At 49.6% G+C, this 20,635-nt stretch overlaps 1 protein-coding gene across 1 annotated transcript in view; it reads right to left on the reverse strand.

The window, feature by feature from the left end:
- dnah2 (dynein, axonemal, heavy chain 2) overlaps positions 1 to 20,635 on the reverse strand; it is a 154,588-nt gene that overhangs the window by 84,496 nt on the left and 49,457 nt on the right. Inside the window, exons 25-38 of the mRNA XM_052044703.1 lie at positions 19,217 to 19,355; positions 18,329 to 18,549; positions 17,709 to 17,807; positions 14,509 to 14,634; positions 13,545 to 13,655; positions 12,099 to 12,287; positions 11,047 to 11,150; positions 9,448 to 9,637; positions 7,880 to 8,060; positions 6,842 to 6,969; positions 5,159 to 5,311; positions 4,470 to 4,595; positions 3,633 to 3,848; positions 3,016 to 3,133 (exon numbers count right to left, since the gene is read on the reverse strand). Coding sequence (XP_051900663.1) covers positions 3,016 to 3,133; positions 3,633 to 3,848; positions 4,470 to 4,595; positions 5,159 to 5,311; positions 6,842 to 6,969; positions 7,880 to 8,060; positions 9,448 to 9,637; positions 11,047 to 11,150; positions 12,099 to 12,287; positions 13,545 to 13,655; positions 14,509 to 14,634; positions 17,709 to 17,807; positions 18,329 to 18,549; positions 19,217 to 19,355 — 2,101 coding nt within the window. The remainder of the gene's footprint in view (positions 1 to 3,015; positions 3,134 to 3,632; positions 3,849 to 4,469; positions 4,596 to 5,158; positions 5,312 to 6,841; positions 6,970 to 7,879; positions 8,061 to 9,447; positions 9,638 to 11,046; positions 11,151 to 12,098; positions 12,288 to 13,544; positions 13,656 to 14,508; positions 14,635 to 17,708; positions 17,808 to 18,328; positions 18,550 to 19,216; positions 19,356 to 20,635) is intronic.

The following is a 20,635-nucleotide window of genomic DNA, read 5'->3' on the forward strand; positions in this document are numbered from 1 at the left end:
GCGCATGGGACACCAGGGCTGCCTACCACCGGCCAAAATGTGTGTATTTATGAGTCCCACCTCCATCAGGCTCAGGGTGATACAAGGGCAATGTGTGAGCCATCTCCCAGCTGAGAATCAAGTTAAAAAGACTGGTGCATTCATCCACAGGATTTTAAAATTAGCAGCATGCTTGCCTGGTCCTACTAAATGCTTTCCCCTTGCATTAGCCATGGCTCACTGGGTAGCTCTCTCAAAGTCGGAAGGCTCCAGATGCACCTCCCACACCAGATACAAGAACAAAAGCTCCAGACAGATACTCCAGCACAGTATCAAAGGAGTGCAGCAGGGTCAGAGATGCTGTCTTTCTGATCAGACAATCCAGTTCTCCCTCACCACTCCCCCTCCAACAAGGCAACACTCCCTCAGTACTACCCCTCCCACATGGTACTACTTTACTGTCACCTCTTGGTACTATCCTTCCAGGTCTACTTTCCAAGTGCACATACAAGGCATGGGTGCTATTTCAAAGACAAATTGGCTGTTAAATAGTTAGCCCCACGATCCTATCAATCGTTATACCACAGTCAATATTACCTAACCAAATTAACTTATCATTTGTCTTTGGTTTGGCTGCACTTGGAGTATTGTATGCAATTCTGGTTGCGCCATTATGGGAAGGATATGGAGGCTTGGGAAAGGGTTCAGAAGAGGTTCACCAGGATGCTACCTGGATTATTAGCTATAAGAAGAGGTTGGACAAACTTGGGTTGTTTTCTCTGGAGTGTCAAAGGCTGACAGGAGACCTGATATAAAGTTTATAAAATTATGAGAGGTATAGCTAGGGTAGACAGTCAAAATTTTTCCCCAGGGTAAAAATGTCCAGTACTAGAGGACATGCATTTAAGGTTTTGAGGAGGGAAGTTTAAAGGAGATGTGCAGGGTATTTTTTTTACACAGAGAACAGTGGGTGCCTGGAACAGGCTGCCAGAGGTGGTGGTGGAAGCAGATATGATAGTGGGGTTTAAGAGGCTGTTAGACACATGAATATGCAGAGAATGGAGGGATATGGATCATGTGAAGGGAGAAGAGATTTAGTTTAATTTGGCATGGTGTTCAGCACAGACATTGTGGGCCGAAGGGCCTGTTCCTGTGCTGTGCTGTTCTGTTCTAGGTTGTGTCACTGCTGATGTTGTGGTGTTCCTACATGGAAACAGTGTCCACTCTGTAAAATGTTCTTTAATGGCTGTAAAGTGCTTTGTGACACCGTAAAAGAGATGTGAAATGAGACATGGTTACGCAAGTCTTTCCTCCTGGCACTACGGGGAAACTCAGCCCGTGACTTTAAACGGTCCCTTTAATTGCATTGGTTGTTGACATCTCCCATTTCCATTCAGACCCTAAACTTCCTTATTCCCAGTGCAAGTCGAGCAATCAGTGGGATGAGAAATGCTCGGCAATTCCTTGCCAATAACACGGCTGTGTGTGGGGATTTTGCTGTGTGTCAGCTTGCAGCAACGTCCCAGCTTCAGGAACTACATGACGTATCGGGCCCTGCAGTAACCAGAGCAGGACAAACACCATGAATCTCTGTGATCTACACTCGCAGTAAATTAGATGCAGTTTCCCCTCTGGGCACCTCTGCTGCATGTTCATGTCCTCATTCACCATCATCCCTCACCTACGTTCCCCAGAGTTGCTTTGATTTAGTAGCTAGTAACTGTTTAATACATGGCACTGTGGTTAAATGGAGGGGGGGGAGGGAAGGAGCTACTTCAGTGGCCTGGGGAGAAAACAAATAAACCACAAGGATACCTTCTGAAAGGAAAGGATTGCATTTACTTAGCGCATTTTATCATCAGCAGGGGAGGGAGCAGGAACCCGAGGACTCCTATTACAGTGACTGGCAGAGCGAGAGGAGAGAGAAGAACATTTCTCCACAGCGAGTTGTTGTGATGGGGAGTGCGCTGCCTGGAGGGGCAGTGGGAGAACTGATGCATACTGTCCAGAGGATTGTTTTGTTCATGTTTTTCTCCAGGATGTGAGTATTATTGGCAAGGCAAGCACTTCCTGCTCACGTCCAGCTGCCCCGAGAAGGTGCTGGTGAGCTGCAGTCTGTGTGGCAGAGGTACTCACACTGTACTCTGAGTAGGGAGTTCCAGGGACAAAGGAACAGAAATATAATTCCTGGTCAATGTGGAGACACAGGAGACTGCAGATGCTGGAACCTGAAGCAACAAACAGCCTGCTGGAAGAACTCAAATTTGTCGAAGGGAGCGAGAGTGTTTAGCGTGGCGAACCAATCGAGCCAACTGCTTTGTTCTGGATAGTGCCGAGCTTCTCCAGAGTAGTTGGAGAACTCACACAGGCAACTGGAAAAGTATTCCATCGCGCTCCTGACTTGTGACTTGTCGATAGTGGAAAGACCTTGGACGTCGGGAGGTCAGTCATTCGCTGCAGGACACGCAGCTTCTGACCTTCTCTTGTAACTGCAGTGTGTACATGGTCCAGTCACAGAAAGTCTCATAGCTCAGGAGCACAGGAACAGGCCCTTCGGCCCACTATCAAGCACCTACCTTCCTCTTGTTCCCCATCAATCCTTTCCCTCCAGTTCCCCTGCCGCTTACACTGGGGACAATTTACGGTAGCAAGTTAAGCAGCACGTGTGGGAGGAAGGCGAAGTTCCAGAGGGAAACTCCACACAGACAGCACACAAGGTCAGGACTGAAGCCAGGTCACTGAAGCTGTGAGGCAGCAGTGCACCACTGTCCCACCACTGTGGTCCAGCTCAGCTTCTCCTCACTGGTGACCCCTGGCCGTTGACCACGACACCATTCAGTGCCAACGGTAGGAGACTAGATTCGCCATTATTGGGGAAAGGGCAGGTTTGGTGGGACTAATGTGAGACGTATTTGGAACCACCAGTGCAGGCACAATGGGCCAGTTAGCCACCTCCATTGTAGATGAGAAATTCCTTCCTTCCTGCGCAATGGGCAGAGTTCAGAGCCAATGCTGTTTATAACCGCATGGACTTACCTGCACAGGCAACCCTCATGAGACTGGAGAGCACTCCATCTGTCCACTCATTTGTCGACAGATCGTACTCGCCATACAGCTCTCCCAGTGACACTGCTTTCGGGTTCAGAGGATAGTCCTGCCCACAAAGACACATGGTCAGAGGTTAAAACAAAAGAGCAGCAGCTAGCAAACAGAGCGGGTGACAGCTCGGAGTGGACGAGGATTTTGTGGGGGATGGATATTAATATCCAATCTGAGTAACGCTACACAACTGGTCAATTGGGCCATTGGGTCTATGATGTTATTTCCGTCCACACAAGTTTCCTGCACCATACCCTGCCTTCGATTGTCCCTCCGTCCCCAACAGCAGCCATGTGTCTCTGTCATGTAGTTACCGGCCATTTCTGAATGACGGTTCCAGTCCCACATCGTTAGAAGGTCAGACTTTGAAGGAAGTTCACAGTCTCTCCCTCTGCGTGTCTTCATTGCCCCTCTCCCTTCCCTCACTCACACCCCTCCTCTATCTCCTTCTCCCTTCCTTCCCTCCCCCCCCCCCCCCCACAAGGATGGTGAGTAACACGGAAACAATCGGCAGAAGCAGGCTCGGATGCTCCGTGCCTTGCTCAGTGACTCACCTTGACCAGGTTGTAAGGCTCTCCGCTCCGATGGAGGGCTGACAGAGCTCCCTGCAGTGTGCGCCACACCACCGTTTTGCCACTGCCCGTCTTGCCCACAATCATGACGGAGTGCCGGGAGCTCTGGGTCTCGTGGAGTTGGATCACCTTTGACATGGTGAACTCTGTGACCTTGTAGCCTGACTCCACCAGTTCTGCCTCAATGGCCTCCTTCAGCTGCCACACACAACACAGAGGTAAATCAGGTCACGCTTCAGTGTTCTCAATAACCCGGCCACCCAGCCTCACCCATCGACTGGGGCAGGAATACCGACAATCTGTTTCCCTGGTCCCCGGACCTGGAAAGGGATTTAGCTCGACAGTGCCATTCCTGGTCACCACCTGCTGAATCCTAAGGGATGGCAAAGATAGGTCTGATCACACGGCTTGCCAGCACTCAGTAATCAGTGATGCCCGAGGATAGTTCCCTCTAGGAACTGGAGCCTGGGGAGTGAACGACCACATGTAGGTCTGTTCTCCTCAATCACGGCCAGCACTCACTGCCACCTTGCAATGGGCTGCTCAGATGGGTGTGGGGCCCCTCTTGCTTCCTTGTGCAATGGGAGAAACAGACAATGGGCACTGCAGGACCAGGATTTAGGCCTTTACCAACATAAGCGCTGGATCGGATTTTGGACGAATGAAAGCTTCCTGTCTGCAACACTGGGGGCTCAGAGGGCCATGTGGAGCAGGAAGGATTTCCAGGCTGCTACCTTGAAAGAATAGCGGACACGGTGACTGAAAGACATCAGCGGATCGGTGTAAACCTCAAGGAATACATGGGCACGATTGTCCTACCTTTCCATAATCCAAGACTGGAGTTTCCACCCCAGGGAATAGGTCGTGGATAATGCCAGAAAACAGTGGCAGGTCGATGGAGGTGAGCTTGGCCATGTTCATGTCCTTCATGGACATCAGGAGGACCTGAGTAAACATAAACATTCAGTCAAAAGGTAAACCAGGCTTCAGGGGAGAGATCTGCACAACTTGGTGCTATTTATAACTACTCATCAATTCCAAGGGATTAGTAATAGAACAGTCAGACCCTCTGCCCCATTGCCAGTGTTTCTTCCCCACACCAGTCTCCTGCCCCCCTAACTGCCCCATCCCACACCCTTCTTTCCTTTCCCCCTTTCATGGTTATCTAACTTCCCCTGATGTACGTCAACCCTCCCCCGAGAGTGTGCTCCACACCATCTGGAGGATGATTCTCCTGAATTTATTAGAAAGGATCTTATATTGATTGATGGCCCTTAGTTCTTCCCCGGAAGTGGAAGCATCTTCTCTATGTCAAATCCATCAACCCCTTTCATAACTTTTAAGGTTTCTATCAAGCTACCCTCAGTACAAGTGCATACACATGTGCACACGCACACGCACACGCACACACACACACACACACACACACACACACAAAGACAGGGAGACAACTCTTTCCACAGAACTACAGGGAAGACTCACTAGGGGAGCCTCTGCTCAGTTCTCACCTCCTCATCGGACAGCTGGGGCTTGTCGCGCCGTTTCTTGCCAGCGTAACGGAGCAGGGAGGTGAGGGCTCGGAGGCCGAAGTCGTAGTGATCTTGCTTGGACAGTTGCTGTATAGCCAGTGAGTAGAGGGTGTAGACTTTCTTGGCCAGGGCCTGAGCAGTGCACAGAGAGCAGAGTAAGCCAGCTGTCAGCAGGACTGACTCACCCCCTGACTCCACAAGGCCTTTTCCACCTCCTACAAGGCACAAGTCAGCAGGGTGATGGGACACTCTCCACTTGCCTAGATGAGTGCAGCTCCAACACTGAAGAAGCTCGACACCATCCAATCCCCTTGATTGGGAACCACACCGAGTACCGTGAACATTCAGTCCCCCACAGTGGCTGCAGTGTGTGCCGGCTACAAAATGCACTGTAGTTACTCACCAAGGCTACTCTGAGAGCACCTCCCAAACCTGCAGGCTCTACTGCTGGGGAGGACATGCAGAGTAGACATAGGAGCACCAACTCCCTACAGGTTTCCTTCCAGACAAGCTGGGGGTCAGGCTGGAGAGTGGGTGATTCTGGAGGTGTGGGGAGCAGAAGGTTATCAAAGCCTTCGGTGCCGTTCTGGCCTGGAGCAGCACATGGTCCAAATCCTGCTACAGTGTGCTGAAAGGAGCAATGCATGGGAAACCACGTCACTACATGCACCCAAACACAGGGCAGCAAGGGTGACTCACAACACAAAGTAGCCGGTTAAACTTTCCCAGTGACACAAAGCAACCTTGAAATGGAGTGAGAAACAAAGTGCTGGAGGAACTCAGCAGGTCAGGCAGCATCTGTGGAGGGAAATGAACAGCCGACAGATGCATCCTGACCCAATGAGTTCCTTCAGCAGTTTGTTTTTTACTCCAGATTCCAGCATCTGCAGTCTCTTGTGTCTCCGACCTTTGAAATGGCCTCAGCGAGATTCACTCTGGGAATATAATCATTTTTAATTGCTTAACACTAAAGTCATGTCATGGACCAGAATTGCCTGAACATACAGAGCAGAACCCAAGCAGGGAGCAGTAATGTCCCAATTACAAGGAAGCAATTCTTGTCAAGTTGTTTCTTTAGTTGGACAGCTAGGTGACATCTGAAAACTACAATCCACTAAAGCCTGAATATCGACTCCACCTCTTCTCACAGGGAGTCACATTACTTAACTAAACTCCTGAGACTACTGGCGCAGACCTGTTGATCAATGTTCTATAGCTTCCAGATCTAGGCAAGGTCCTACTTCACTGTAAGCAGAACAGACCATTGAAAATTCCCGTGCCCCATGAAGACTGCAGCACCCAAGCCAACTCACTTGTGGGACACACTACAGCTGGGCATGAAGAACGTCAGCTTCTGCTTCTTGCTCCACAGACACTGCCAGACCTGCTCAACATTTCCAGCATTTTCGGTTTTATTACAGGTACCCAGCCTCAGCAGGATTTTGCTTTAGGCAGGTGCTAAATAGGGCCACATTTATCCCTAAAGTAAGGCTGGGTTTCTTGGCCACATCCTTGCTCCTGGAAGCAAAGCAACTCTCATGCCACGTACCCTGGGAGCTGCCGCCTGGGACAGGGGGTGGAAAGAAAGGATCTGTAATATTCCCCACGCTACTGGGGAACAGGAAGGAGGCAGCCAGCTGAATGCACATACAGGAGGTATACCTTGCAGTTGCTGAATCCCTCTGCAAACAAGATGATCTCTGCGATTAGTGTGGAGTCAGGGACCACCATGGAGATGGGCCTAAACATTGACTTCAGGTTATCTGGCAGTTCTGTACGCCCAGCATATCCTGTAATAAATAATCACAGTGTTATCTTAATTCCCCCAATTTTCTTTGTGTCTTCACTGATAGGAACATGCAGCGATCACTTAGCCTCTCAACCCTGCTGTGCTGTACATTTAGACCATGGTAGATCTGCACTGTGGCTCAGTCCAACTGCCTTAGTTCACTACACCGCAATCCCCTGACCTAACAACCTATTTGGAACCCAACCTCAACACCCTCTTTGTGAGGGCACATCTAGATCCCCACTGCCACTTCCTCTCGTGTTCAACCCCAAACATCCTGGCTCTAATTTTAAGGTTCTGTCCCTGCAGTTATAGCTGAGATCAGCTAGCTCAGCTAGATGGAACAATTCTGCTTCAAACGGGGAACATTCTGCCGAGAGTAGTGGACTCTGCCCAATACATCACAGGCACATCCCTCCCCACCATCGGGAGTATCTACAGGAGGTGCTGCCTCAGGAAGGCAACATCCGTCATCAAAGATCCCCACCATCCGGGCCATGCCATCTTCTCACAGCTCCCATCGGACAGGAGGTACAGAAGCCTGAAGTCCCACACCACCAGGTTCAGGAACAGCTGCTTCCCTTCAACCACTCGGTTCTTGAACGAACCGGCACAACCCTAATCACTACAGTTTAGCAACACTATGACCACTTTGATCACTTTGCACAAAAATGGACTTTGTTTTTGTTTTTTTGTTCTAATTGTGTTCTTTCTTGTAAAAATCGTGTATATTTTATGTTTAATTTATGTTTTTCTTGTGAATGCTGCTTATCTGAAGCCATGTGCCTGTGATGCTGCTGCAAGTAAGTTTTTCATTGCACCTGTGCACACATGGACTTGTGCAGATGACAATAAACTTGACTTTGACCAGGAAGCTCCCCCTCCTGGTCCTGCAGCCCTGGCAGCCTTACCTGGGTTCATGGTTATGAAGATGCCACACGACCAGACAAGGTTAATCTCACGTCCTTCGAAGATGAAGCGGGTTAGCCCAGCGGACAGAGCGGACAGGATGGAGAGGATCTGCTGAGCCACCACTGACAGCACCTCAATGTTGATGCGATTAAACTCATCAAAACAGCCCCAAGCTCCAGTCTGCACAGACAAACATTCAACACCGTCTCATCAGCACACTAAAAGTCCACAGTATAACAAGGCACAGAAAATTACATCATTAGTGCAAGCGCTTTTGTCTCATTCTGTTGATATAAAAGCAAAGCTCGTATTTCTACACCCTCCACTGCCTCAGGACATGCCAAAGCACTTTACAGCCACAAAGTCGTGTTGAAGTTACTGTTGTAACATCAGAACCACAGAGAGCATTTTGCACACCATGAGCTCCCTCAGACAATAGTGACCCCCAAAAGTGCAGCACTTTCTTCAGTATTACCCCTCCAAAGGCCGTCCCTCAGAACAGCACCTCAGACAGTGCAGTGCATCCTCAGTAAGGCTCCTACATTCCTATTGCTGCCTCTCCAACAATGCAGCACTCCCTCAGTATGGACCTCGGGTGTAGTGGAGCAACCTCAGGACTGCCCCTCTAACACTGCAGCACTCCCTCAGTATGGACCTCGGGTGTAGTGGAGCAACCTCAGGACTGCCCCTCTAACACTGCAGCACTCCCTCAGTATGGACCTCGGGTGTAGTGGAGCAACCTCAGGACTGCCCCTCTAACACTGCAGCACTCCCTCAACACTTCACTCCGAACAATGTGGGTCCTCCTCCCCCCTACTCCTCAGGCATTCGCTCAGGATTCCCCCTCTAATACAGCGCACTCGTTCAGGACTGCCCCTCTGATACAGGCGACTCCACATTACAGCCGTTTGGGTCGTGTAAATTTGCCTTTACAGAATTCAAAACTCACTACCTAAAAATTTTAGATATGGAATTAAGTTAACTCACGTGGAATTTATTTGGAAAAAAGTAAATAAAGAAACACTATTTTTTCAACATTTCTTGATGCATGAACAGATCATGTGACTTCATGCTACAAAAAAATCACGTTATGGACCGTTTTCTAGGAACGCAACCCCCTGTAACATGGGGGTCACCTGTATGGTGTTGCTAACTCAGTACAGACCCTCTAATTTTCTCAGCATTGCCCCTGTAACATGGTGGCACTCCCTCAGTACTACCCCATCAATACGAAGGTATCTTATTACCCATCCATCTGTGGGCCGCTCCCTGTGCACTGCCCTGCCCACAGTGTGGTGCTCCCCCAGTATGAGGCACTCCTTCAGTGCTGCACTGGCAGTGCCAGCCCTGGATTACTGGGTGCCCCTCTGGTGTGCAGCAGAAATCCTCACACATTTAGAAGGGAGCCGGATGAACCCAGGGCTGGGAGGTGAGGTTTGGTTGGAGACATCTACTCCAGCCAGCAGAGGCACAGTGTGCACGTGACCACCTTCTGGAGTGGAACCAACTCCCCAACTTCTGACAACAAAGACGATGTTCAATTGTATTTTTAAGGTCCTCTTTTCACCTGTGCCAATCCAGAGTACATACGCCCCATGGACTTGTAGTCCAGGCCTTCAGAGCAGTTGACCACAATCACATACATGCCCAGGGCCTTCCCCAGATCCTTGACCGTTTCAGTCTTCCCTGTTCCAGCTGGTCCTTTGGGAGAGCCACCTCGGTGCAGGTGGAGAGCTGTTGTCAGTGTCACGTAGCACCTGGAAAGAGGGGAGATTGTTGGGTGACAAGGGGCAGATTCTGAGGCTACTCTGACTTTAATGACAGTCAACTCCCAGCACGTTGCCTGCACACAGAATGAAGTTCTGTTGGTGAATTCATCGGAGGGCATCACCCCACTCCTGCTGTAACAGTAACAGAGAGGCAATTGTTCTAGAGCAACTCCTACATCACAATATAAATGAAGTGGCCAGGTGGGACAACCAGCAAGGTGACCTCAGAGGGGAGGGAACACCATGCTATCTGTGGGCCACAGAAGCCCAATGACAACAGGTCCAGCTGAGGGAGACACTATTGTCCTTCCAGGGATGCAGAACAATATTCAGTTACAAGTTGCAGTGTGTAGATTGGCCTTTCACACATTTGTAGTCTGTGCTGTGCCTGCCCTGGGTGTTCAATGGGACAGTGTAGAGGGAGCTTTACCGGGTCTAACCCATGTTGTCCTGCCCTGGGAGTGAGTGACAGGACAGTGTAGAGGAAGCTTTATCGGGTCTAACCCATGTTGTCCCTGCCCTGTGAGTGTGTGACGGGACAGTGTAGATGGAGCTTTACTGTGTCTAACCTGTGTTGTCCCTGCCCGGGGTGTGTATGACATGACAGTGCAGAGTGAGCTTTACACTGTGTCCAAGCCAAGCTTTCTTTTAAACTCAGTATGTAACCAAGCTATCCCTGCTGTGAAAGTATTTGACAATACAATATAGAGGGAGTTTTACTCTGTGCCTAATCCATTTGTTTCCTTTTTTCCAGAGAGTGGTGGGAGCTCTATTCTGTCTGTATCACTGATCTCACTGCCTGTGAATGTTTACGGGACATTCAGTGGAAAGCTTTAATCTGCATCGGATCTGTGTTCCACATGAGTGTCTGATGTTACCAGTGAGTGGAGTGACCATCACCACTGCTGTCAACTCTGCCTTGGGCCAAAACAATAATGCACCCTCCAAAAATACCAACATTAAATGAGTATTAAAGCAGAAGATTGACTCTGGAATTTCTGAGAGGATTTTGTCAAGAGAAACTTGATTATTTATTCCCAGGATATTCCAATCTACCAATTGAATGGAGATTACAATGTCTGCATGGTTTTATCAGTATAAGGTTTAATTTCCGATAATTTGTGTTCAGTAACAGACACAAGAATAAAATCTGAATTGAGTGCTTGCAACGGCTGGATTGACAGATAATCTTAGTGTAATAGTTTTGTACTTAACTCAGACTGCATTCCCCTCCAGTTATTGGCAGTGCAGTGCTAACCAGGGGACCCTGCTTTACGTCCACACAGACTGTCCCAGCCCACTGCCAACCTGACGTTGTGTCATTTCAGGAGCTAACAGCAATGAGCCAGGATCCACTGCCAGCAATGCACAAGGTGGAAGGAAGATGTGGGGCCCACCTGTCTGTGAGCGGAGTGATCACCAGGCGTCCCGAGTTGCCCAAGTACTCATAGCCGTACTGGAAATGGGTGTTGGTTTGTCGGATTAAACAATCTTCTAGGTCCTAGAGAACACAGAACAATGCAGAGTTAAGGGGCAGATCCATTCCCTACCATACAAGGCAATGCATTAAATCAACAGGCCACAGCCCCACTACTGCTACCATAAGGTCAGGTACCCACTCTGTGTAAGCACCCCCGATGCTGGGTAAGGTCATTTCAAGGATCCTTCTGGTGTCACTTGTCCATTTCCTCTGGGGAGCTATACGAACAGATCCACCTTACTCAGTCTGTATTTTACTGTAGCAATCCTGCCACCAAGGCAAAGACTGCCCATTACCCCAGTTGTACAGTCAAGGTCCCATCCGCTCTCATTGTGGGGTCAGGGTCCCGTCTGCCCTCAAGTGTGGGGTCAGGGACCTGTCCGCTCTCAGTGTGGGGTCAGTGCGGGGTTAGGGACCCATCCACTCTCAGTGTGGTCAGTGAACCGTCCGCCCTCAAGTGTGGGGTCAGTGTGGGGTTAGGGATCCATCCACTCTCAGTGTGGGGTCAGGGACCCGTCCGCTCTCAGTGTGAGGTGAGGGACCCGTCCACTCTCAGTGTGGGGTCAGGGAGCCGTCCACTCTCAGTGTGAGGTCAGTGTGGGGTCAGGGACCTGTCCGCTCTCAGTGTGGGGTCAGGGACCCGTCCACTCTCAGTGTGGGGTCAGGGAGCCGTCCACTCTCAGTGTGGGGTCAGTATGGGGTCAGGGACACGTCCGCTCTCAGTGTGGGGTCAGGGACCCGTCCGCTCTCAGTGTGGGGTCAGGGACCCGTCTGCCCTCAGTGTGGGGTCGATACCCTGGAACTCCTGAACCAGCAGCATGGTGGAAGCGCCTTCGTTAGAAATACTGCAGCGATCCAAGGCTTTGGCTCACCCACACTTTCTCCAGGGTAATCCGGTGTGGGTGATGCATGCTGACATTTCCCATCTGCTGTGCATAACCGAAACAACAGGGAATTATGCAGACTTACCTTGTCCCAGTAGAGGCGAAGCTGACTCAGCCAATCAAACGCTGTCACATCCATACAGTTAACCTTGTACAGTTTGTCAATGACATCTCGGGCATGGACCTCCACTGTCACCAGAGCCACAATCTTGAGGCGCATGATCTTTGTCAGGTTCCCTCGAATGGCTTCGGAATACTTGCGCAGCATGATCACCTGCACAGGGATCAATGTTGTACCAGAAGCTCTCCCAATGCACTCACATCGATGGACATGTCATCCTAACAGGGCTCTCTCGTTACAAAGGTGACATTGAACCCATAATGCACCCACTTCAGATTCACAAGGAAGGTCACGAGGAGACTCTAGCACCTCAGGCAATTCCCACAGTTGAAGGAGACAAGAGGGTGAGTGAGGGAAGATTACCTCTCTGGATCAGGGAGTTAGTGTTGAGGGGCAATCACCGCAAATGTGTAACTGTGCGGATGAGAAGAAAGGTTTGTTGTTACTGTATATGATGCTGTACCATTGGGAACATGGGGCCAAGACCACAGCATTTTTTTAAGGAAACAATGGATAACATTTGATGATGATGAATAGGCAGCTTACACAGAATGAGGGGTGTTGGATTAGTTTAGCATTAAACCAGAAACTGACATACAGTGAAATGAATGTTATGTTCTTTGTATGAGAGGCACACAGTTTCATTGAAGGCAGTAAACACACCCAATGGTTGTTCTTTAATGAGCCAGTGAAGGGTAACCAGGTCAGGGAGGTTCCCTGGATCAGAGGAGAAATGTGTAGGTGGGGCCTGACTGCCTCTTCACCCACCTGCGCATTCCAGCTGAGCCAACCAGCCAAACATCTGGAGGGGATTCTGTGTCCCCTTGGCTGGTAGGGGTGGGAGGTCACTGTGGCCAGTCACAGGGTGTCATCAATAAAGAGCTGTGTCCCTGCCGCAGCAGAAGGGTTGTCTGAGTCCACAGGGGGAGGCTGCTCCCAGGCTGCCCGCAGACTTCGTTCTGGAACTGGGAGAAGCATCAAACTGTCCCACACAGGGAGAGGTCACTCAGCTGTCACTGGCTCCTTCACAGTCCCACTGCCTCATTCTTTCCACATACTGCAGCAAACCTTTCTCTGTTTTTTGAAAGCTGCTGCCGAATCCACCACTTGCCCGGCTCTCTTTGCTTGTTTTGCCAATCACCTTCCATCTCTGTCCACCTTTCACAAGCCTTTCTGATTTCCTCTACTTTTATCACATCTCCCCTTGGCCTTCTCGTTCTGAGAATAATCCCAGTTCCCCCAACCTACCCACATATGAAGGATTATGGAAGGTTACTGAAGGACACTGGGACGGATGTCCAAGTTCTAGCACACTCAGAAGGCACTGCTTCTCCCTTCAAGTGAAAAAGATTTGGCCTCCCATCATTTACGAGGCTGTAATCCCACAAAGATTCTCAGATCTCAACTCACCTGCTTCCTTTTAATAACTCGCAGAGGTTTCTTATCATCCAGATCTTTGGCTGACATCAGCGCCTTGGTGACATCAGTGGTCCACTGAATCTGGCTGGCGGTGATCAGCATCTGTGGTGGAATACAAGACTCAAAGTCAGCAGCAAAGTGAGAGGACAGAGATTGTTCTCGAAGAGGGCGAGGTTAGATACACAGGCGTGGCTACAATGACGGGTAGCTTGTGAGCCGATTGAGCTGAAGTGAATAGATTTGCCTTTCATGTGCAACTTGGGATTTAAAGATATTGTCACTGCTGTTTCAAATAGCAAGACATAGAAGCCATGTCGATCTTGTGCATAGTAATCTTACATTTTCTCAGCTGTCATCAACAGTAACATCTGAGCTTATGTGAACAGCTTCTCTCCAAGATGCCCAAACATTCAAGGGTGTTGAAAGAGAGTTTTATCCTGTATCTAACTGTATCTGCCTGGGAGTGTTTGAGGTGTTGAGGGAGCTGTATATAATCTGAGATGTTCTGTCCCGCCAGTGTCTGATGGGACAATGTAGAATGAACTTTACATCTGACCAATGCTGATTATGAACAGCAACCCTAACAGTGAAGTTGAGACACTAACTCGTTGTGTTGACTATCTGCTCCATTGACAATCACACTGTCAGAAAACATCCAAGTGTCCTAACCGTCATACTTCCCTCTTCCAAACCCACCAATAACTGACAAGCTGGACATTTATCCCACACAAGCCATGGCTGACACATTATGCTTGCCAATGACAATTACTGTACTTCAAAGCAAAGAATTGTACAGGAACTGTGATAAGGTCTAGTACAAAGACCACACTTGCTTTAAGCATCTCTCATTCAGATGGCCATAGATCTGAGAAGCACAAGGGATTCATTAAAGACTCGGGCTGGTTTGGGCCTCTGCAGAATAGCTAGCCGATCTGAATGAAAGGTTACCACTCACCTGGCCGGGCCACTCCTTCACCCACTTGTCCCGTCTGGTCAGCATTTTCTTCAGAGACAAGCGGGTCTCTTTGAGTAGCTCTTTGAGAGTAAAGCGCATGGTGCGTTCCACATCACAGAGCCAAGCCTGAGGGATAAAAGCATATTGCAGCAACACAGAGTGACGAGGTGGAGTGTGGTACACAACACTTAGCAAGACCCAGATCCATCGCTGAACTTCACACTGGCCTGGCTGTGGCCTGAGCAGATCTCAGCCAGGTTGTCAGCAGAGCTGCGAAACAGAGACTGCAACAAGCACTGGCTCCCTGCCTGAGCTGCTGAGCATTCCCAGCATTTCCTCGTTTTATTTTGCATTTCCAGTATTTGCAGGTTTTTCTGGTGTTGGTTTGTCTGGAATCAGGGCGAGTACATCATGTGGGTTTCCAAATCCTGATCATTTCCCACTGACCCCAGCTGGGCAGTAATTGCACAAGTCTGCAGGCATTCCACAAGGTCAGGGACTAGTGCTTGATGACCCTTCTGCAGTCGAATAGTCTGATGATGCTCACTGTGGTGATTCACGTGCAAACAATGGGAAATGGGATAAGGAGCTGGAGGACACAGTCTGGCCAAAACATTGTTTCCCAATAGCCAACCAACTGACTCAGGGTAGAGGAGAAAATTGCCGAGATACCTCTACCTCTTAAAACAAATTCAAAATCTGTGCAATCATTGAGTGATGGCCCAAGTCATCCACTGGTCAAGGAGATGATCTGGATGTTATGTGCAGCTTTGGTCTCTCCAGTGTTACTGGTCAGTTTGTGCTGGACTCCAACGATGGACAAGAAACACCTCCCCTTTGAGGCACTTTAACCCACTGCCTATTGAACAGTGGGCCCTGAGTTAACAGAACTAAATGACAAGCAGCTGGTTAAAGTGCACCATAGCACAGAGCCCCACAGTACACAGGGGCAACTGGCTAGTTGACTCACCTGACACACTGTTGAATCCAGCTTCTATGCATCCATGTGGCTGGACCAGGACAGATTATTAGTGATATTTACACCTAGCAATTTGAAGCAGACCTGGAGAAGACTACAGAGTTTTACACAGCTGCTTCCATGTGACAGCAAGGTTAAGACATGCTGTGACTGTGAAGACACAGAAGAAGCAATGACCAGCAGAGGGATGAGAAACAGTGTTGTGTTTCCAGCACAACTTCAGACTGAGGGAGACAGGGATGGAATTCAACACTGTAGCTCTATCCCCCCAAAACCACCCTCTGCACGTTTGATCACAGCACTGTGCATCTCTCCGACATTTAGATGGTAGTAACCTTACCCATTTTAACATGGGCATTAAAAGGGCTGATGTTAAATGTCTCAGGAGATACTCATTTTGATTGAACACGTTGAGATTACAAGTTATGGTAACTCTATACCCTCCACGTGGTTCCTGCCCATTGCCTCCCTGGTACACTTTGCCTCGGACAGTTTCTTGAACCTGACACCAGTTACACAGAAACAGGCCATTTCCAAAGCAGTCTCCTCCGGCCCCTCATCATCTCTTCCCTCTTCCCGTCTCCATCTATTCCTTTCTCCATCTTGTGTTTCTCCAGTTTCTCCTTAAATCCATCCCTTCTGTTCACCTTGAACCCTTCCTGTGGGAGTGAGTTCCACATCTTCCCCACTGGGGAAAGGAGATCCTGAATTCCCAACTGGATTTACACTGTTGGCTGCATGGTATGAGAAAATATTTCTGCATCTTCTCTGTCGAACACGTACACTGTTAAAGCCCTTTAAGAGGCGAGAGAAAAGGACCAATTCCACCTCCATTGACAGTTGCAGCCTGGCGTCATCCCAACTTTCTCACACATTCTCCAGTTCCGTTGAGTCCTCTTTATAACTTGGAAGCCCACACCCACTCACAGACTCCCTAGCTCTGTAGTCTCCTCTGGGTCTGCTTTAAGTTCCTAGGTGTAAATATCACCAATAATCTGTGCCGGTCCAGTCTCGTGGACAGTACAGCCAAGAAAGCACACCAATGCCTCTACCCCGTAGAAGGCTAAGGAAATGCAGCATGTACTCAATGACCCTCACCAGTTTTTCCAGATGCACCACAGAAAGCATCCTATTGAAATACATAATGGCTTCATTCAGAGAGTTGTGAACACAGCCCAGTCCATCACGCAAACCAGCCTCCCCTCCTAGGGCTCTGTCTATACTTCCCACTGCCTCAGGAAAATATCCCACATAATCAAAGACCCCGCCCACCCCAGACATTCTCTCATCTCCCCTCTCTCATTTGGCCGAAGACACAAAAGCTTGAGAGTACATACCACCAGGCTCAAGGACAGCTCTATCCTGCTGTTGTCAGACTCTTAAATGGACCTCCCATACTCTAACAAGATGAACTCTTGATCTCCCAATCTACTTTGTCGTGGCTCTTGCACCTTATTGTCTGCCTGCACTTTCTCTGTAACTGCAACACTATATTTTGTATTCTGTTTTTCCTTTTGTACTACCTCCATGTACTTATGTACAGAATGATCGGATGAAGTACACGTGACAATAACAAACAAATTCCAATTCCAAACCTCCAAGATCTCCGTGCTTCTCCTCATTTCTGAGAGGAGCTCTGGCCTGTTTAGTCTTCCCTGCTCCCTTGATCCTTTCCACTCTGCCATGATCAGTGTAAGTAAACTACTTGCACCTTCTTCCATGCCTCTTAATAATGTGGGGACCAGAACATAACGTATGGTGTCGCCGACGTTTTACATGTTTAACAAAGTTTCTGTGTTTTTCAATTCTATTCATCTAGAAATGAGCCCCAGTGCTCTATTTTACTGTCCTGCTAGCCAGTGTTAATAACTTTTAATAAAAATTATACATTTCCCCAAGACCATCTTCCTCCTCAACCCCGCTTCAACTCTTCTACCAACTTTCCCCTCAGAATTCATCCATCCTGGTCGTCCAGGAAGGAGCTGAGTGGTCGGGATGGTGCTGAGCTGACAAGGAACCAAGGCTGTAAGATGATGGTCTTTATCTCTGCCAGATTTAACCCTCACACCACGCACTGAACGTGTGGAGAGCAGCATGGGAAGGGAGTGGCAGGGATGGTGTGACCAGTGCACTGAGACAGTGATTGGGTTAATGAGGAGGGTTTTACCAACACACATCAGCCACAGTCCCAGCAATGCCAGTGTGCAGGCGTTCGCCCTACCTCCACAGGACCCTCAAGCAGAGTGGGATGTTTGAACTCCACATACTCCCCATCGGCCGAGAACATTCCTGCCGCTTCCATCTTGTTTGTTGTTCCAACCTAGAAATCCAGATCAGAGCAAGAGATGGCTGAGAGCACAGTGGTGGGAGTCGGTCATCGCTGCAAGCCCACCACAACCACCAGAGATCCCGCAGCAGGGATAAAGGGAGAAGTGGAAGGATTGGGTGAAAGTGTGGGAGTGACCGAGGGATGGTGTTAGAGGGCTAGTGAGCGGGTGAGAGGGATTGTGCAAGAGAAAGAAATAAGAGAGGGAGAGCAAGAGCGAGGGAGATCAGTGAGAGTGAGCGAGGGAGGGCCAGTGAGAGAGGTCAGTGAGAGGCAGGTGCAGTCCAAAGTGAATGTGAATCAAAGTGGGGGTGAGTACCAATATGGTGCATAAGAGGGCGTGTGAGCGAGACTGAAAGAATGTGACTGAACAGTCAGTGGATGGGGGCAGGGTGGGTCTGGGGTGAATGGTCAGTGGATGGGGACAGGGGGCTGCCTCAGGGACAGTTGATGGGACGGTCTGGCTTTAAGCCATGAAGTGGACAGAGAGCAACAGCCCATTCAGAAGGTAACACTACCTTCTGCATTTTGAGAGTCTTGATGTTGTCGAAGCATTTCTTCATGTGGGGTTGTACTGCTGGAGGGTTGCGTGACTGTCCCAGGATCTCCAGCAGATCATCGTTGGACAGGAAGTAGAAGCGGGGGAAGATCTGCCGCTTGGTTTCCAGGTACATGTCCAGGGACTTCTCAATCTCTTCCAGCTTTCCATTCATTCCATTGAGGGCATCCAGGAGACCTGCAGCACACAAGGGTGGCTGTGTTCTTGTAGCACTCAGATATCACAGCAGACTGAAGGTCTTCTCATTCATAGAGAACCAGGAAAGATAGCACGCAGGAAGGGAAAGGAGACAGTCTGATGGGGCGTCCGACCCTGCCACGTCCTCAGGAGGGGCAGTATCACTGGTCACCATGACGGTATCGTCCTCACTTGACCTTACCCCTCATTTCTGCTCTGTTGCCTGCTCCCTTATCCTGAATCTTGCTGGGCTGTTGGCATCAGGGTGCTGGCATCTCTCCCGACCTTGGTCAACTGCATTAGGCAGCAATAAGTGGCAGGTAACTGAGCCGGTACAATCCTTGCCTGACCAGGCCTTACTGACATACCAAGCCAGCTACAGTCTCTGACACCACTGAACAAGATCATCACCCGTGAATGGCCTGCCTCGGAGTTAAAAATCTGCTCCTTTGCTCTAGACTACCCCCCCCCCCCCCCACCAGCCAAGGGAAATGTATTGTCTCCCCACCCAACCATATCTTCCAATCTTCTTAGATCCCTTGATTACGCACTCCCCCCTTCACCACTCAGGGGAACACAGATCCAGTCTGTGGCCTGGGATCATTCTGTGTTGTTCCCCCACCATGCCCAGTCTCTCCTGAGGTGTGGAACACAGAACTGGACGTACCTGGGTGATGGGTTCCTCTCTGTGCATTGGGTTCACGAACCAGGCGGTGCATTATGACCTTCCACTGTTCATTGATGCTGTCAAACTCCGCTGACTCCTGAGGAAGCTGCTTTCTGATGTCCTCACCGAGGAAAATGTTCTGCAGCAAACAAAGCCCCAGGAGGTGGTTATGTACCTTGCTGCGAACCCCACCCCCCTTCTCCCGATTGTACTGGGGCAAGGCACTGTAGTCACTCAACATCCGAGATCACCAAGAGGAGCAGAGACTAGAAGGCAAAGCCAGGTCCTTCACAATCTGCATGGCTCACTCCTAACCAAGTGTCCCTGCATCAGAACAAACTGCTGAGCCTGCCAGGAGATTCTGCAGATGCCGGAATCTGGAGCAATGCACAAAATGCTGGAGGAACTCAGCAGGTCGGGCAGCATCCATGGAGGGAAATGAATAGTCAACATTTCGGGCCGAGACCCTTCATCAGGACTGGAAAGGAAGAGGGCAGAAGCCAGAATAAGAAGGTCGGGGGAGGGGGAGGAGCACACGCAGGCAGGTGACAGGTGAGTCCAGGTGAGAGGGAGATGGTAGGTGGGTGGGGGAGATGTGATAAACTGATAGGTAGAAGAGGCAAAGGGCTAAAGAAGGAGGGCTCTGGTAGGAGAGGGCAGTGGACCCTGGAATAAAGGATGGGGGAGGAGAGGGGAGGAGATGGGCAGGTCATCAAGGCGGGAAAGGAAGCCACAGGAATAAGGGAAGACAAAGGAGTTGGTGGGGGGGGGCGGGATACCAGAAGTTAGAGAAATCGATGCTGAGGTCATCAGGTTGGAGACTGCCAAGGCGAAATATGAGGTGTAGTTCCTCCAACCTGCATCTGGCCTCAGCGTGGTAGTAGACTTGCCCTGCTGCCAGCTAAGAATACTGTTGTAGGCAATTCTCCTGTAGGTTAAGCTTACAGTCTGCAGGTTCCTGTAAACAGACTTCCATTTCCTCATTTGGAGCAATCTAGAAAATGACCCCACTTATTGCTTTGGGATCTCCTATGTTCACTTAAAAGACCATTTCCAACTGTCTTTAAGGTGAACATAGAAGATCCCAAAGCAACAAGCAATCTGTTGGAGGAACTCAGCGGGTTGAGCAGCATCTATGGGGGAAAAGGAATTGTCAATGTTTCAGGTCAAAACCCTGCATCAGTCCTCCCCCCCCCCCCCCCCACAGATGCTGCTCGACCCACTGAGTTCCTCCAGTCTCCAAAGATCCCAAAGCCACTGTTTCAGGAGTACAGGAGATCCCCCAGTGTCCTCCACACCTAAAAATGGATCATCTGGTCAATGTCACCTTCCCGTTTTCAGGAACTTGCTTGTGTGCTCCCTTTGTTACAACAGTGACTGCACAAAGTACTTCATTGGATGCAAAGGGCTTTGGCACAT

The sequence above is a fragment of the Pristis pectinata genome, chromosome 37 (assembly GCF_009764475.1).
Source record: "Pristis pectinata isolate sPriPec2 chromosome 37, sPriPec2.1.pri, whole genome shotgun sequence".
NCBI classification, from domain to species: domain Eukaryota; kingdom Metazoa; phylum Chordata; class Chondrichthyes; order Rhinopristiformes; family Pristidae; genus Pristis; species Pristis pectinata.